This window comes from Galeopterus variegatus, unplaced genomic scaffold, assembly GCF_000696425.1.
Source record: "Galeopterus variegatus unplaced genomic scaffold, G_variegatus-3.0.2 Scaffold3838, whole genome shotgun sequence".
NCBI classification, from domain to species: domain Eukaryota; kingdom Metazoa; phylum Chordata; class Mammalia; order Dermoptera; family Cynocephalidae; genus Galeopterus; species Galeopterus variegatus.
Genome location: NW_007729949.1, coordinates 157016 through 175831, shown reverse-complemented (window position 1 = coordinate 175831; position 18816 = coordinate 157016). Strand labels below are relative to the sequence as shown.

The following is an 18816-nucleotide window of genomic DNA, read 5'->3' as shown; positions in this document are numbered from 1 at the left end:
CTCTTCTTATAAGGACACCAGTCATATAGGACTGGAGCCTATACTCATGACCTCATTTTAGCTTAATTACCACTTTAAAGACCCGGTCTCCAAATAAGGGCACATTCTGAGGTACTGGGGATTAGGACGTCAACTCATGAATTCCTGCGTGAGGGAGGGGGTACATTCCAGCCCATACCAGTCTCTAAAGATCCAAAAATTCTCAACATCTTGCCCAGTTGCAGACGAGGCAGAGGAAGGCAGGCGTCCCATGCCCTGGGCATGCTCGTTCTCCAGGCACGCGATTGTTGACGGAACATTACAGATGCAGCTCTGAAGTCCCAGAGATGGAATGTCCTACCGTTTCTGAGCCATGTACATTGCATTTTTCTTAGAGAGAAAGAATAATAAACAGAGACAGAGTATTTTAAGTTCTACTCTCCTCGCCTGCCAAGAATAATCTCGGTGTTCTCTGGAACTCACTCCTTCGTGGCCACCCTGTATTCAGAGTCTGAGAATGTCTGCCCTGGAAAAACACAGTCCCCTGCTTCAAGATAATCCCCTTGGCTTTACATAAGCTGGGACTCCCTGAAACATAGCCTCACTGTGGACTAGAGTGAGGGGCCATTTCGGTCCCAGGCGAGAGGAACTGACGGCTAGTTAAACTTCAAGACGAACCTTTTAAAATAGCATATAGATTTCAGTTATTGAGCTGGGGTTCTTTAACTAGAACTGTTATCTAGTGGTCCTCCTTTTAAGGTACACGATGTATTAGAAAACAGGAAGATCTTGAGTTTGGAGTAACTACCTTTATGGCTGTATTCCATGCTGGGAAATGCATTGTTGTGGTAGAGGAATAATCACCTGGGGAGGTGTCAACAATGCGTATGTCATTTCTGTAATTTCTAACCACCTGCCCTTTTTTGTGATGATATGCTTATGTGAGCAAAAACGGTTCTGTTTTTTGCCATGTTGTGACACTTTGTAGAGAAAATAGCATGACAGGCCTGACCAGGGAGCTGATAAAATAAAGAAACCTACTACTGTGCCGAGTTATTCATAGCAAAGGTTCTCCCCCCCTCCCCTGCTTTCTTCTTCCGCCCACTGCCAGTGTTACTCCTACCAAGGGCTGGTGAGCTGTCCTCGTTTTAATTGAGCAAAACAATAAAGAAATTGTCTTACACATTGGCTATTTAAATCTTTTTCATCAAATATCTATAGGGATTTTCAGTGTTCATTGAGGAAATGGTATTTTCATACAAGTTCCTGTCTTCCAGATGGGATTGCTTCTCTAAGTCTGTGTAGAAAACTGGAAGGTGCTGGCTTCTCTCGTCCCTCCCCCCGTCATCGCCGGCTGCCTTGGCTATTATCTTGTATTCTCTTATTTTGCATTGGAGCTACAGTCATTTCAGCCCACCTACTAACCAGTACTGGTGCACTCACTGTTACTCATTGTAAAACGATGAATTATTATTCACTATAAAATGAGAAAGCACGGATTAAATACCATGTGTGTGCTGGCATTCTGCAGAGATGTACAGAGTTCCTCTTCCGTGAAGTCTCCCTGCCATAGAGGTGAGACAAAAAAACAAGTGCCTTTTAGAACAGAACAGCCTGAGTCCAGATTTCTCTGATGTGTTCATGCTATTATTTTAGGTCTCCGAATTCAATCCTTTGACGTTCACCAGCGTTATCGAGTGTGAGAAGCCAAACAACAATCTGACTAGGTTCCGTGGTTGCATGTGAGTATCGTGTACCTCCCCTGCTTGTCCTTCCATTTGATAAACCACATATGTGCATATGTACACACACACAAACATACACACAGAGTTATAAAATGTGTGTTCAGTATTCTTTGCCATGTGGTGCAGACTCTTGAGGATGTGCCCAGCACCTGAGCCTTCTTGGCTGCTGATGGGACTGGTTTGTAAGATCCGGTCAGTAGCAGAAACTTACCAGTGCCGTCTGTCATGAATGGTCGCTGCCTTTCCTTCCTCTAGCAGGCCTGGGAATGTTGGGGGGAGTGATAGGGAAGTGTGACTGACTGCATGGGCCCCATTCAATGGAAGCAGGAGGCAGGCAGCAGGATCCTGCATGGAAGTTCATTCATTCTTCCACTCAGTCATTGAACGAGTACTTATTGATCACTTGCTATGTGCTCTGGATATAATTCAGTGAGCTGAATAGACAAAAATTCCTGCCCTCATGTTTATTTCATTCTAATTAGGAGAAAATAGAGACAATAAACATTCTTCCACTCAGTCATTGAACGAGTACTTATTGATCACTTGCTATGTGCTCTGGATATAATGCAGTGAGCTGAATAGACAAAAATTCCTGCCCTCATGTTTATTTCATTCTAATTAGGAGAAAATAGAGACAATAAACAAAAAAAAAATAAGTAAAATATATAGCATGCCTAATAGTTCAGCCCCTTCCTTGCTCCAGAACAGAAAGACAAGGAAGTGGGTAAATGGTACAGGATTGGCCACATGTTGGTACTTGTTGAAGCTGGGATATGGATACATGGGAGGTAATTACACTGTTCTCTCTACTTTTGTGTGTATTTGGAAATTCCCATAATAGTAATTGTGTAGTCAGTTGGTGTGAGGGAAAAAATGGAAGAGAATAGAAAGTGGCAGGACGAGCTGCTGAGTTGCACATTGGGCATCTCATGGGCAGCATGGCCTGTGACAAGACCTGGAGGACATTAGGTTCCACTTTCCTGATGTGCTACTTGATCTCTTCTACATCTGCAAACTCATGCAGGCTCAGTCCTTGTCTGGAGAATGTGGGGTCTCTTTCCTGCAGCTGTCCTGTCCCATGGCATGAGCTGACCATGGACACCAGGCTCCTGCTTAGTGGCCAGGTGCAGTGGCCTCCCCGCAGACATGTGGGTCGTGGCGAGTGCTGCTTCTGAAAATGGCTTTATTTCTGAGAGCTTTCCATGTGACTTTGAATTTTATGACATACAGACATATCTAGCATTTCTGCCTGTGGCTAACACATAGTAGACAGGCAGTAATGCTGGGGTGTGGACCGATAAGTGAAACTGTCACAGTGAAAAGTGAGGTTTGTCTGCAGCCAGGTGATGACCTAGCCACCCACTGAAAGGGTCCCTGTCCTCCCCTGAGAGTCAGAACTTGGCTCATGTTAGATTGCCTCATGAAGGAGCCAATTAAAGGAAGGTGGAACTCACAAGGAAAAGACATTAACAAAGAATGTGTGAGATTTGGGGGAAGAGTACCCCACTGCTGTACATAGCTGGCCTGCTGTGGGCTTTCCAGTCTCGCTGGACTCCTGGGCCGGTTGCACCTGCAGTGTATACACGTGGCACTGTTCACAGCACTACTGAAGATCTCTGGACTCAAGCCGGCTAAACATAGCAGATGCTGGGTTTCCAAAGTCACCTGGCCTGAAATAATGATTGTGAAGGGAGGGGAGGGCAACTGCTTGGGAGAATGCTCATGGGGTAATGTTATGGTGCCGCCCTACCAAAAAAAGAAAAACAGGGTAGACATCCTTCTCCGAACACTGTACTCCCAGCCCATGGTCTTTCTCTACCTTCTCTCATGTGGGGTCCCCCATGGAGCCCCTGGGCTCAGATGACTGCTCCCACGCTCACTGCCTGCTGCAGAAGGGATTTACACCTGAGGGACCGAATCCTAAGACAGCAACTTCCAGTGATGCCTTCAGGGGACAGCCCACCCACTTAGTGGGACAGTAAACAAGCCCTCTCTGAGCTGAGCCTGGCAACTCCGGAGCCCCCACTTTCTAGCTAGAAGGCCTTGGGCAAACTGCTTCACTCATCTGTGTAATGGGATAATCTGACGACTTCCCTCGTGCCGTTGAAAACACAGCTGTCAGAATGATAGGTGCCTAATAAGTATTGGTCCGTATTATTGTGGCTGCTGTTGTTAATACTATTATTACACGTAATAATACAGGTTAAGCATCCNTTCTTCCACTCAGTCATTGAACGAGTACTTATTGATCACTTGCTATGTGCTCTGGATATAATGCAGTGAGCTGAATAGACAAAAATTCCTGCCCTCATGTTTATTTCATTCTAATTAGGAGAAAATAGAGACAATAAACAAAAAAAAATAAGTAAAATATATAGCATGCCTAATAGTTCAGCCCCTTCCTTGCTCCAGAACAGAAAGACAAGGAAGTGGGTAAATGGTACAGGATTGGCCACATGTTGGTACTTGTTGAAGCTGGGATATGGATACATGGGAGGTAATTACACTGTTCTCTCTACTTTTGTGTGTATTTGGAAATTCCCATAATAGTAATTGTGTAGTCAGTTGGTGTGAGGGAAAAAATGGAAGAGAATAGAAAGTGGCAGGACGAGCTGCTGAGTTGCACATTGGGCATCTCATGGGCAGCATGGCCTGTGACAAGACCTGGAGGACATTAGGTTCCACTTTCCTGATGTGCTACTTGATCTCTTCTACATCTGCAAACTCATGCAGGCTCAGTCCTTGTCTGGAGAATGTGGGGTCTCTTTCCTGCAGCTGTCCTGTCCCATGGCATGAGCTGACCATGGACACCAGGCTCCTGCTTAGTGGCCAGGTGCAGTGGCCTCCCCGCAGACATGTGGGTCGTGGCGAGTGCTGCTTCTGAAAATGGCTTTATTTCTGAGAGCTTTCCATGTGACTTTGAATTTTATGACATACAGACATATCTAGCATTTCTGCCTGTGGCTAACACATAGTAGACAGGCAGTAATGCTGGGGTGTGGACCGATAAGTGAAACTGTCACAGTGAAAAGTGAGGTTTGTCTGCAGCCAGGTGATGACCTAGCCACCCACTGAAAGGGTCCCTGTCCTCCCCTGAGAGTCAGAACTTGGCTCATGTTAGATTGCCTCATGAAGGAGCCAATTAAAGGAAGGTGGAACTCACAAGGAAAAGACATTAACAAAGAATGTGTGAGATTTGGGGGAAGAGTACCCCACTGCTGTACATAGCTGGCCTGCTGTGGGCTTTCCAGTCTCGCTGGACTCCTGGGCCGGTTGCACCTGCAGTGTATACACGTGGCACTGTTCACAGCACTACTGAAGATCTCTGGACTCAAGCCGGCTAAACATAGCAGATGCTGGGTTTCCAAAGTCACCTGGCCTGAAATAATGATTGTGAAGGGAGGGGAGGGCAACTGCTTGGGAGAATGCTCATGGGGTAATGTTATGGTGCCGCCCTACCAAAAAAAGAAAAACAGGGTAGACATCCTTCTCCGAACACTGTACTCCCAGCCCATGGTCTTTCTCTACCTTCTCTCATGTGGGGTCCCCCATGGAGCCCCTGGGCTCAGATGACTGCTCCCACGCTCACTGCCTGCTGCAGAAGGGATTTACACCTGAGGGACCGAATCCTAAGACAGCAACTTCCAGTGATGCCTTCAGGGGACAGCCCACCCACTTAGTGGGACAGTAAACAAGCCCTCTCTGAGCTGAGCCTGGCAACTCCGGAGCCCCCACTTTCTAGCTAGAAGGCCTTGGGCAAACTGCTTCACTCATCTGTGTAATGGGATAATCTGACGACTTCCCTCGTGCCGTTGAAAACACAGCTGTCAGAATGATAGGTGCCTAATAAGTATTGGTCCGTATTATTGTGGCTGCTGTTGTTAATACTATTATTACACGTAATAATACAGGTTAAGCATCCGTAATCTGAAAATCCAAAATCCAAAATGCTCCGCAATCTGAAACTTTTTGAGCACCTACATGACACCACAGTGGGAAATCGCATACATGATCTCATGTGATGGATCAAGTGTTTTATGCACAAAATCATTTAAAAATATTGTATAAAATTATCTTCGTGCTATGTGTATAAGGTGCGTATGAAACATAAAGGAATTTCATGTTTAGACTTGGGCCACATCACCAAGATATCTCATTAATACAAATATTCTGAAATCTGAAAAACCCCAGAGCACTTTTGGTCCCAAGCATCTTGGATAAGGCACACTGTATTAGTCCGTTTCTGTTGCTCATAACAAAATACACAGAATTAGGTTACTTATAAAGAAAATGAAATTTATTGCTTACAGTTTTAGAGGCTAGGAAGGGTGCAGTCCAGGGTCCCATCTGGTGAGGGCCTTCTTTGGTGGTGACTTCATGGTATCACATTGCAAAATGGCAGAGCAAAGAGAGAAGAAAGTAACCTCCTCATTCACTCTCTTTTTAAAGTCCTAGAGCCACACCCCTGACGCCCCTTATTAATCCATTCACTACGGCGTGGTCCGACAATCTAATCACCTCTTCAAGGCCCCATCTTTCAATCACTGTAATAGGATGTCCCACCCTCAACAGTTACAGTGGGGATCAAGTCTAGGGAGACATTCAACCCAAGTCAGACACTCACCCTGTATAGTGCAGGGGGTGAGAAGGGTCAGGAGAGAGGTATGGGCGAGACTTGAGAGCTACGGGGAGGGAGAGCCGGTTGATAAAGTGTCATATTAGGAGGGGCTACAGGAGGAAAGAAGGTGTGGTTCTGAGGTTTCCTGAGTTTGAGGGCCTGGCAAATGCATCAGGTGGAGCAACTCAGCTGACGGCCAGAAGACGGGTGACTCCACTGATGGGAGCTGTGCACAACAGGAATGTCTACAGAGATAGAACGTGGACCAGAAAGTGGGTCAGGAATCCCAGGGAGAGTGGGCTCTGGAGACAGAGTCGAGGACCCCCCTTCTGCCTCATGTTGGAAGTCAGGGAAGAGGCCAGGCCACATGGGACAGAGGGTGGGGGGGAAGAAAGGAATGAGGACATGGTTTTCTCAGTAGGTAGGAGCTGTGTCCTCGGCATGATGGGGATGCCATGACAGGGTGGTACCCAGGGTGGAGGCCCGGCAGGGACATTCAGGAAGGAGGACTGCAGTGCACTGGCTTCCAGAGAGTCTAAGGAAGGCAATGGCCATGCTGCAGAGCCGACTGAGGGGGTGGGTGCAGGCGGCAAGGCATGGGTGAGGTATTGCTCAACCACTCTTGCTGGAGGTGTGGCCAGGGGCCTCGCTCATGCCTGGAAGCCAGGACTGCAGGCCAGGCTCACCAGCAGGTGTCCCTTCTTTTTGGACCAGACCATTCGAACTCAACCTTAGGTCTTTGCATTTGGAGAACAGAACTAAGCTTGGGTTTGTGGTAAGAAGACCCAATTGAATGCAAGCCGTCCCCCTTCCCAGGGCAAGTGACCTTGGGAAAGTTGTCCTACATTTCCGAGCCTCAGCCTTCTCCTGGGCCACAGATGACATAGGCCTCCCTGTCAGCCTCTAAGGCTGACATGAGAGTAGCATGAAAGAATATGTGTTGCAACGCATCCTGGAGAGGGTGGTGCTAGTTACAGTGCATGATTCCATTGATGTGAACTGTCCACAACAAGGACTGTCTACAGAGACAGAACGTGGATCAGTGGTGCCAGGGCTTCGGTGGTGGGGAGTGGGGTAGGAATGGGTAGGGGCTGCTGGTAGGTATAGGCTTTCTTTTGGGGGTGATGGAGGTGTTCTCAAATTAGCCCGTGGTTGTAGTTGCACAGCTCTGAATATACAAAAAAAAAACTCCACTGAACAGTATACCTTAAATGAGTGGATATTATGGTATGTGAAGTATATTTCAAGCTATTAGGAATAAAAGTGTTATGAGCTTCAGTATTCCAGTGCACTTTAATGCTCAGTGTCTTTTAAAACACTCCCCAGAGTTAAGCCCTGATGAAACCCTCAGGTTGGAAATGGAAATGGCAGCATCCTCCACGCCCTTCATCTGCTGCCAGGGCTGTTCCCCTTGCCCCTGCCCTGAGGCGTTGTAGCCTAGAGAGTCTCCTGAGTGGAGACCTGGCTCAAGTTGCCCCTCCTTGATTGTGCTCAGCCAGCTTCATGGCATATGGTCATCTCTGCAGCCACAAGTCAACCGCACATTTGCACTTTGCCTGAAAGAAGAAAGCACAGAGGCTGGTTGGTTGTCATCTGATGTGAAATTCCATTTCACATTGTGAAGCCAGTTCCCTGTTCTCCCCTCAGATCTGTCAATGCTTGCTTTATGTATTTAGGTGCTTTGAAGTTGGGTGCATATATGTTTATAAACATATATGTATATATGTTTATGTTACATCTTCCTGTTGAATTGACCCTTTTTCATTATAGAATGACCTTCTGTGTCTCGGGACAGTTTTTGACCTAAGTCTACTTTGTTTGGTGCAAGTATAGCCCCCTACCCTCTTCTGGTTACCCTTTTCACCCCGAAGTTCTCCACAGAGTGGGGTTCTGAGCTTTCCTCCCTGCGTGCTGCAGAGCCTTTTACAACCATGGAGGGCTGGCATGAGTACCGGCTGCCCCCAGGAGCTCATGGCATGCTTGTTGGGGTAGCCTTCTGCCCCCCACAGAGACTGGCCCTTGTCATCTATTCTGGTCGTTGGTGGGCCTCAGATGAGTGACACCCATTACCAACAACAGGTGCAGCAGGGAGATGTAAAAGAAAAGACAGGCAGGACATTTATTAGCCAAACTCTGCCTTTTCCCAAGGAACCTGCATGTGGCACGTTTCAGTGGATGGTAGATGTCATCACCCAAAGGTTCTCATCAAGTTTTGCTTCTTATTTGATGAATCCCGAGGCCTGGGGACTTGACTAATTAGCTTTTCTAAGTGACTTAGATTAAATGTTAAAGGATATGTTCAGTTGCTGGGGCTGAAATAATAAAGTGCCACAGACCAGGTGGCTTAAGCAATGGAAGTTTGTTGTGTCACAGTTCTGTAAGCTGGATGCCCGTGATCAAGGTGTGGGCAGGTTGGCTTCTCCTGAGGCCTCTCTCCTAGGCTTGTAGACAGCATCTTCTCCTGTTTCCTCACGTGGACTTCCCTCTGTGTGTTTCTGTGTCCTCATCTCTTTTTATAAGGACACCAGTCAGATTGGATCAAGACCCATTCTACTGGCCTTGTTTTGACTTCATCACCTCTGCGAAGACCCTGTCTCCACATGCAGTCACATTCTGAGGTCCTGGGGGTTAGGACTTCAACTGATGAATTCTGGGGACACAATTCAGCCCACAGCAAAGGAGCAGTGCCTAGTGCAGCCTGGTGTGCCCTTTGTGGAACCGTGTCTCGTGCCTGCCAGGCTCTGGGCCTGTTCCACCCCTAGCTGCCTGCTGTGGTGCCTTTCTCCACCTTCCTTCCCTCCTGGTATGGGGCCGATCACTAGGAGTGCATCCCCTCCCATTGCCTCCACTGCCTGTCCCTGTGGCTGCGGCTCTAATGCAGACCATGCGCATGCCGGTGATGGATTTGTCTGGCTCGGTCTCATTAGAAAGCACAGTAGCTACTAAAAAGTGTACGTTAGTCAAAGAACACATAATGTAAAATGTTTCTCTTGTTTCTATTGGGCTTACCTCTTGTTCTTAGTAAGCATACCTGGGGCTTTGTGATGAAGTGTCCTTTACTGCTGTCCCAGAGAAATCGTCATGTCCAGCCCTTCCTGGAGCAATGTGAGGAGTGAGATGTGTGGCCGTGGGTGCCCTCACTCTGGAAGTGTGGAGCAGGGTTTTGTATGTAACAGCATCGTACAGGTGCTGGCCTCTCAGTGCTGCCAGTGAGGTTTTCTGTCCTGAATCTCTCTTCAAAGTGAAACCTTACCCTGTCCTGGAATTGTCCCGTGGGCTGTGGACACAGTGTTGATTGACATCTCCCCACGTGGCCCTTTGTGTTTGCTTGGCAGAAGAGCAGTGCTATGTTGGTAAATAAGATTTGCAGAAAACGCATCCTCCCAGCATACGTTTAAGCCTTGACTTCATTGTGGAGCCCCTTTCTCTTCACCAGAAAACACATTCATTCCCCGGTCAGTGGGCACTGTGCTGGGAGTAGGCAGGAGGGAAAGCCCCTCCAGGGCCCCGGGTGAGCTGATAGAACCACCGAAAAGGCATTGGGACTGTGGGTATGGGGAGGGCGGGGAGGGCTGTCCACTGAGGGTACACAAAGGTGGCTTTCTGGAGGCCCCCTCAGTGGAAAATGGGCTGGGTTATGCCAGGCCCCTACTGTAGTTCTAGAAGCCTCCAAGGCCTCCCGTGTGATCTGGTCATTGGTGACCCAGGACCACATCTGTCCCATGTGGTCCTTACACAGCCCAGTGTGGATCATTAATGGGCCAGGAGGACGAGTTTGAAAACCAGTGGACTCAACTTGGGCTGTCTTTCTGAATCTAAATATCAGTGAAGCAGAATTTATAAAATCGTCTCATAGAATTGCTCACATTTCAAATTAAATATATTAATATTTTTAATAACTTTATGTTTTATAAGAAAAAAGGGTGTGAAAAATGTTGCCAAAACAAATACTGTCTCCTTTTCTAGAGAGATATTTGTATTTTTTTTCACAGCATGGGGTTATGATTAGGAGTAGTGTGTTTTAGGATGAGCAGGAGGTATCCAGGAGATCTGCCTAGTGAGGTCTTCCTTAGCCGGCATCCCCAATATATCCCACAGTTCCAGGGTCTGCCCTTCCTAGCTGTGGTCAGTCCCTGGAGTAAAAGCAAGCACATGTACAAAGCAAACAAAAAACATCAGGCTCTGGAACTGCTTCTGGATGCTCAGTTACTAGTGAGCCCCAGCTTTCTCTCAGCTCTTATAGAGGTCTGCTGAGACAGGCCACCCACACTTGGGGTTCCCTGTTCCTTTTCCCAGTCCAGCATCCAGGCTTCCCCAAGCTTCCATGTATCAGGGACATAAGGCACAGGTATGCAAGCACGTGATACATGCCACTGTTCCTCAATAGCATACACGACGATGGGAGAAAGGCTGGACTGTATAAAGAAAACCTGTTGCTGCGAGGGTGCACCATCAGGAACACGGAAGCAGTCGTCGGCATCGTCATCTACGCAGGTAGGCACCTGGTGCTGCATTTTGCTGCAGCACAGGCTTGACACATGGTGCTCTGTGTTCTCTCTAATTTTTTTCTGATTGTGCAAGTGGCATATACCCATTGTAAAAAATTTGGAAAACAGGAAAAAGGAAAGGAGCAAAAGCAAAAATTCTTCTAATAATACCTCAACTAAAAGTGTTCTTGATTGGAATGTTAGCGTATTTTCTTTGCATTAATTTCTCCATGGCTTTTGCATATGTAAGATTAATTGTATACCTTGCTCTCTTGACCACACTTATCATACAGATACCACTGGATGGCAGCATAGTGCAGTCAGCCCTCCGTATGTGCATATATGGATTCAACCAACCTCGGACTGTAAATATTAGGGAAAAAAAATTGTGTCTGTACTGAACATGACAGACTGTTTTTTCTTGTCATTATTCCCTAAACAGTACTGTCTAACAGCTATTTACATAGGATTATGGGTTATGGGTAATGATTTAAAGTATAAAGTGTATGGAAGTGCATAGGTTGTATGCAAGTACTAGCCATTTTATATCAGGGACTTGAGCATCCTCAGATTTTGTATCTGGGGAGGTCCTGGAACCCATCCTCCACAGATACAGAGGGACGACTGTAATTCACTGCATGGAGTCAGAGTAGTTTGTCCCTTAACTGTTGAGCATTGACTCACCATGTCTCTTCGTCCTCCCCACAGGACACGAAACCAAGGCTCTGCTGAACAATAGCGGGCCCCGCTACAAGCGCAGCCGGCTCGAGAGGCAGATGAACTGCGACGTGCTCTGGTGTGTCCTTCTCCTCGTTTGTATGTCTCTGTTTTCAGCAGTCGGTAAGTCTCCTGGACAGATCACAAATGAGTGGGCACCGCTGAACAGCCCCCAAACGAGCCTTCTTGGACCCAGCACTCTAAAGTTAAAACAAGAGGTTTACTGACGTGAACTCAAGGGTGACTTATGTCAGCGCAGGCCACGTTGAGATGCTGGGATGAATGGGATTGGCAAAGCAATGCTGTTTTCTGAACTGATACCTTCTTGGATGGAAGAATGGTGTCATCCCCAAGAGGTTTACTGACGTGAACTCAAGGGTGACTTATGTCAGCGCAGGCCACGTTGAGATGCTGGGATGAATGGGCTTGGCAAAGCAATGCTGTTTTCTGAACTGATACCTTCTTGGATGGAAGAATGGTGTCATCCCACCAGCAGCAGTGATTCCAGTGGGGGAGTATCAGTAAGCTGGTGATGCACTAAGGCGAGGAGCACAAAGGTGCTTAATGGAACTTCATGAAAAGAGGGGAAAATGGTGTGGAGCCCAAGAAAGGGGCTAGCAGTTAGGTTAGATGCAGGCTCTGGTGCTCACTAGACTTCCTGGCCTCCAGACCCTGCACACTGCCTTGGGAGAGCACTCAGGGAAGTGTGTGGAGGTCCCAGTAAATGACCGTCACCATGTCCCTGCACTGTCACCCACCAGGCGGGTGTGACATGGTCTCAGAGCTCAGGGTAAAAGATGCGGGTGCAGAGGATGTGAAAAAGCTTCTGTTACAGATGTGAGGCCCAGTTGATCAAATAGTGCGTGTTACCGTTGGCATCTCAGGATCTGTAACATGTGAACTTTCAATCTCCAACAAGGGTCAATAATGGGTGGTATCCAGGGCCTGCTGACTGTTGTTCATGAAGCATCTCAGGCCGGGGTTTTGTGAGGCACACGCTGGGAAATTCCTTTCGGGGGTTCCACACTGTCAGCTACTGGCACGCATGCAGTTATGACCACTGGTACCGTTTAGCACCAACAATGGGAACCTCTTGGTGTGAGGAAGAGTCTGTGTTCCAGTTCCTTCCAGCGGGCTGACCATGGGTGCCAAAAATATTGGGTGCTCTTGCTTTCTCACATGGAAGGCGAGCTAACAAAGCCGTCATGTTCTGCTTTAGTGTGCACCATCAGATGAGTGACATGTCTCTTTGAACTTACTACAGGACACGGATTGTGGATATGGCGATATCAAGAAAAGAAATCATTATTTGATGTCCTCGAGTCTGACGGCAGCTCTTCATCCCCAGTTACAGCTGCAATTTACTCATTTTTGACAATGATAATAGTTCTGCAGGTAACACCACTAAGTATCACGTGATAATCGCTTTGCTTTTCTGAGGGGAACTCAAAGCCATAATACTCTGCTGAGAATTTCCTATACGTCCTGCCTCTGGACACCCAGCCACAGCCCCCAGGTGTCTTTCTCCCGTGTCCCTCATCTCTGCTACGTCATCTGTGTCAGTAATTTTCAATTTTTGCAGTCTACTGCTTTGTGCTGTTTCCTGAGGACCACACATATTCTGTCTGAAGTGTTGCTTTTTTCCACCTCATTTATCTGTAAAGTCCTTCCTTGGATGATTTTCAAGTTAAAATTCTATTTGCTATTCTTAGGATTCTTATGCTCTGGGGGTTTGGTTTTGGTTATTTTTGTTTGTTGTTTTTCCTTTAAATTACTTTTTTTAAAAAAAAACTTTATTTTGCAATAATTTTAAGATTTACAGAAAGGTTGCACAGACAAATATGGAGAGTTCCCATATGTCCCAACCCCAGTTTCCCCTAACGTGAGCACATTACGTTACCATGGGACACTGTAAAAACTAAGAAACCAGCTTTGGTACTTTGCTGGGAACTAAACTCCAGACTTCTTCACTTGGATCCCTCTAGTCTTTCCACTAATGTGCTTTTTCTGTTCCAGGATTCAATTCAGGACTTCATGTTGCATTTATCCATTTATCCACATTGTCTATTGTTATTATTTTTACTGTTGTTATTAATCACGTGCCTCCTCAACAACTCCCAGGCACTGACTGGGAATCTATGCCCAAAAGGGTTTGTTAAAGAGTGGGAAAGTCCCGGAGCTCCAAGGGTGAGAAGGGGCAGCGAGGTCCCCACCAACCGTTTTGAGAATGCAAAGAGTGACCAGAGGACATTGGCTTAGACTTTGCCTACGAGGGAAGCTCTGTTGTCTCTTATTAAATGTGCTTCATACAATAGGAAACAGCTTCATTTAACTTCCCAAATTCATCTTTTTTTATAAATGCAAATTTTGTTCTAGTCTTGAATTAGGGCTACAGTTGGTGTCTCATTAACATAATTACCAGGAGAACCCAGTTAGTCTGGATATCATATTCTGAGCCCATAGACATTAGTTTAATACTGTTACTCTCCAGAAATAAATGAATAAATAAATAGATATTAATTTCAAGGCAGTTGAAATTATCAAGGCTTAACTGTGAATACTTTTCACCACGCCTTCTTCCCTTTGCTCTGTACTGTACAAGATCACAGAAATTGTCCTTTGCCGTATAACCAGCATGTGAAAACAGATTGTCTCTATTTTTGGCTGCTCCCCAAACTATGGGATCATGTTTGTGGGAGATGGTAGCCCCTGTCACTTGGAGCCCAGGGTAGATTTGGGTGTCAAGTGCCACTGTGGTGTGAAGTGACTTTGCTTATGAGGACTCTGACTATGCCATGTTTTTTTCTCTTTTCTCTCATTCCTTTCCTAGCTTCTCTCAAGCACAACTTATTAATATGAAAATGCTTGCTTCTATCCAAGCCATGGTTACTGTATTTCCAGACACGATAGTGGATTTCTGCTCTGCCGTTGCACCATAGGCTGTCCTAGTTTAAACTCTTTGCCAATATTCTAATACTTTTCCAATATTGACTCTAAACCAACCTATTTAAGCTCTTAAAGGTATGGTATGGTCCCTACTTACTTGTGATTTAGTCATTTGTCATTTAAATAGATTAGACTAATTTCTGCAGCTCCCTGGTCCTCACCGTCATGCATTCTGTGTGCCTTGTGTCTTCTAGGTTTTGATCCCAATATCCTTATACGTTTCCATTGAAATTGTTAAAGTGTGCCAAGTGTACTTCATTAATCAGGACGTAGAGCTGTACGATGAAGAAACAGATTCACAGCTGCAGTGCCGTGCTCTGAACATCACAGAGGACTTGGGGCAGATACAGTACATTTTCTCAGATAAAACCGGGACTCTCACTGAGAATAAGATGGTTTTCCGAAGATGCACTGTGTCCGGCATAGAATACTCTCATGATGCAAATGGTGAGTCGGGAGTGGGGGTTGCCTCTGGAGCAGAAAGCTGCTGTCCAAAGCTGCATGTGGACACACGCACACTCACACCCACAAGCTTCAGGGACTGCTGGTTTTCAAGGAAGCTTAAACACATGACCACCAGAGCAATTGAGGGCCTGAGGCTGGCACTATTTATAGAAGCGGTACTTGCACCTGCTTGCAACGTCTGGAGTGAGGGGCATCCATTTGAGCACTCATTTTCTGACACGCAAGTGCAGCAGCCAGGCAGGGCATCCTGAGGAGCTCGCCTCTGAGGCTTCCAGTGGCTTTGCGGTGACTGCTCAGCAGGGCTCCCCGGGAGCCTGGGCGCAGCAGAGTGTCAGGGTCCTCCTGGATGGAGCATCACAGGTGGGCTGAGCCCAGCCACTGTGTGGTCACAGGAACACAGGCCTCCCTGTCCCGTAGCGCTTGGTCCGCACGTGGGTGAGTGCAGATAGTGCCCATCACCCATGTGGCCCCAGCCTGACATCCCAGCCATTTGTGTGACTGGAAGGCAGGTGCACCTCTCCTCTTCTACCTGCAAAGCCCAGGTGAGGCAGGCGGCCCTATGACCACCAGGTGATGGGCAGGCCATGAAGCCCTGTCATACAGACCAGGCTTTTACCCTCTGCCCTGCCTGCTTCCTGGGCACCATGCACACCTAGGCCCTACCTGCATGGAGGGGCCAGGCATAAACCTGTCTCTGCCCCCACAAGACTTGTGGGTGGGATGTCTGCTGTGTCATAGTGGACAGGCTTCCTCGGGCCTAGGTGCCACCTTTATCCCCTGCTCCTGTGTCATGTGACCTTAGAAAGCTCCTTGAAGTTGTCTGAGACAAGACTCAGTATTGTCACCAGTGAAACGGAGTTTAAAACATCAGCCTCCTCAGGTTGCTTGAGGGTACAGATGAACGAGAATGTCTTCTGTCCCTCAGTCGGGGAAACCCTCATTTTGTGGCCTTGTCTTTGAAGCGAGGGTGGCAGTTCCCTGGGGAGGTCCTCCGGAAGCCTCACGGAATCTTTAACATGAGATGCCTGGCCTGCCCTGGGATGTCTGACCCATGTCCCTCTCCCCACAGCCCAGCGTCTGGCCAAGTACCAGGAGGCAGATTCCGAGGAGGAGGAGGTAGTGCCCAAAGGGGTCTCGATGACCCAGCGTGGCAGCATCGGGAGCCACCAGAGCGTCCGGGTCCCGCACAGAACCCAGAGCATCAAGTCTTCCCGACGCAAGAGCAGCTGGGCAGAGGCCAAGAGGGCCAGCATGCAGTCCAAGCACACGGCCTTCAGCAGCCCCATGGTGAGCGTGCAGCCTGCAGGGGTTGCCCAGATGATGGCCAGTTGCCCTGGGCTCAGAGTGTCTCTATTCAATCACACAGAGAAGCTGTTGCCGGTGGTTTGGCTCTGTTCGAGCAGCAGAAGTTTTTCTGGCCAACACCTTCTCCCCACCGTTGTGTCTTTTCCAGAACCCTGACATGGTCCCTTTGCCATGGCTGCTAGGGCTGGGGCATTGCCAGGGGAGCCACCCAGAAAGGGTGGTGGAGAGGAAGTCCGTCCGGCCAATGAAATGAACAAAACATCAGAATAAGATGACACCCGTGAGAAAGTAAAGCCACCCCCCCCCAAAGTCTTAATTAGATGAGCCCAAATCCAATAAAGCTTACCTTCTGCCTGCCCTGTCAGCTTCCCAATACTTACGGACCACCTCATCAGACAGGGAAATTTCCAGACAAGGGGGAAACCCTCTCAAGGATCTTTCACTTCTGAAGTGTTGACAGTACAGAGGGAGAGAGTGCGTTCTGTTCCCTCTGCGGGGCTTCCTTCTTTCATGTCCTTCTCAACACGTACAGAAGCTGCCTTGCAGGCAGGGCTGGTGTAGAACCTGACGCCCACTCACCAGTGGGTTTATACAGGGTGGGGGCGGGGGCCTCTCACTTGGCAGGAGGGAGATGTTTTCAGTTCACATCAAGAGTATTTGAAATATCCAGACTTTCTCTTTAGTGGTTCAATCAAAGATTGCTGTACATGGAAGTTTATCAAGGTGTTATTGGTATCAGTAAAACAGTGAAAAAAAATGTAAATACCCAGTGATAAAGGTGTGGCCAAATAAATTACGTATGTCCATTAAAACAGTGAAAAAAAATGTAAATACCCAGTGATAAAGGTGTGGCCAAATAAATTACGTATGTCCATTTTGAAGTTAAGAAATGTGTTTTCAAGTAATTCTTTAAGGCCTGGAAAAGGTCAGACAATATAATAGTTCAGGGAAAATGGAAAATGCCAGTTTGTGTGTAAAATATCTTTGATTGTGTAAAACTTAAATGTAGAGAAAAAAACAGGAAGGAAATGCAGAAACATGTATTTTAAAAAAGTAGATATGTTATGGGGATGTTTGATACAGATTTGTTGACTTTTTCTAGAGTAACAGATGTTATTTTACAATATATTCTTTGATATTTTATAAGAACATGTATGTTTTATTATATGTAATATACTAGTGTATACATTTCCTCCCATATGTAAAATGTATTTGTATACAACTAAAATTATAGATAACTTACAGTTACAAAGTGGCATACGTGTGTATGTGAGATGAAGTTCTGCTTACAGCTTATGTATGATAAGATCAAGGCGCCTTGAGTACTTGGTACTAAGCACCAAGATGCTTGGCTCAGACGCACCATTCACCTTTTTCCTTCCCAGGAGAAAGACATTACACCTGACCCAAAGCTGTTTGAGAAGATGAGCGAGTGTGACAGGTGCCTGGCCACAGCGAGGCACCAGCAGTACCCGCTGGCCCACCTCTCGCCAGAGCTGGCTGACATCTTTGATTTCTTCATTGCACTCACCATCTGCAACACAGTAGTGGTCACGTCCCCAGATCAGCCACGGCAAAAGGCAAGTTCTGCCATGTCCCTGAGAGTCCACGACGCCCTCGACCTTCTCCAAGGCCCCCGTTGTCCGTCTTCCTGAGGCGGGCTTGCTTCCTTTTCCTGCATGCAGCTGCTCAGTAGCACCTCTCGGTTTTCAGGGGATGCCGTAGGATGCTTTATGTGGGGGAAAAAACCCTAGGCTGCAGGGGGCGCATGCCAGGATTGGGGTCAAGTGGGAGGGGACAGATCCTTGGAGACACCCTCCGATCCTGGAGAAGGAGGGGCACAGAGCTGCCAGTGGGGTTGGGCTCAGGTGGACAGGTGAGCTCAGGGAGTCGCCTCTCACCTCAGTGGTTCCTCTGCTGCCAGGCCTTGGGTGGGGGCAGAAGGGAGGCTGCCCAGGACAACCCACCCAGAGCCTCAGGGTCCAGATTGACACCAGAGGACAAGATTGGCTGGGGCCCAGACTCTAGAACAAGATGCTTGGACTCAAATCCTGACTTCACTGCCTGTGTGGCTCCAGACAAGTCATTCCCCTCCCTGTGCCTAAGGTGCCTTATGTGGGATGTGGGATAACGGGGAGGATTTATGGAAAGGGCTGAGTCCAGTTTGGCATAACAGATGTATCTGATGTTAACAAAGGCACTTAACATTGTCTTTCAAGGAGACGTGACCAAGAATCAACTGGAGGTTGCTTAGGGCGGCGAAAACAGCAATCCCCAAGTTGGTTCTGTTTTGTTTTTTACTGTGATTGTTAAATTGTTTTTTAATGATTTGGATTCTGAATTTGTCTACGTATTTAATTTGCTTAGAAAAATTCATTCCACTCTCCACTGCATGAATCACTGTGGCCTTGGTGATCACATCCCAAAAGAATATTGCATAACCTTTGTTTAAGTGAAATGGAAGAGACCAAAGGATGGTCTCAAGGAAGAAATACTGTCTCTGGTTGCAGTTTTTACTGCATGCCCAGGTTCTGGGAAATGGGAGACCTGTACC

At 47.3% G+C, this 18816-nt stretch overlaps 1 protein-coding gene across 1 annotated transcript in view; it reads left to right on the top strand.

The window, feature by feature from the left end:
- LOC103601705 (probable phospholipid-transporting ATPase VA) overlaps window positions 1–18816 on the top strand; it is a gene marked incomplete at its 5' end in the record, with an annotated part of 91445 nt that overhangs the window by 35104 nt on the left and 37525 nt on the right. The window contains 7 exon segments of the mRNA XM_008586129.1: window positions 1636–1721; window positions 10730–10836; window positions 11538–11669; window positions 12811–12941; window positions 14687–14939; window positions 16027–16244; window positions 17648–17842. Coding sequence (XP_008584351.1) covers window positions 1636–1721; window positions 10730–10836; window positions 11538–11669; window positions 12811–12941; window positions 14687–14939; window positions 16027–16244; window positions 17648–17842 — 1122 coding nt within the window.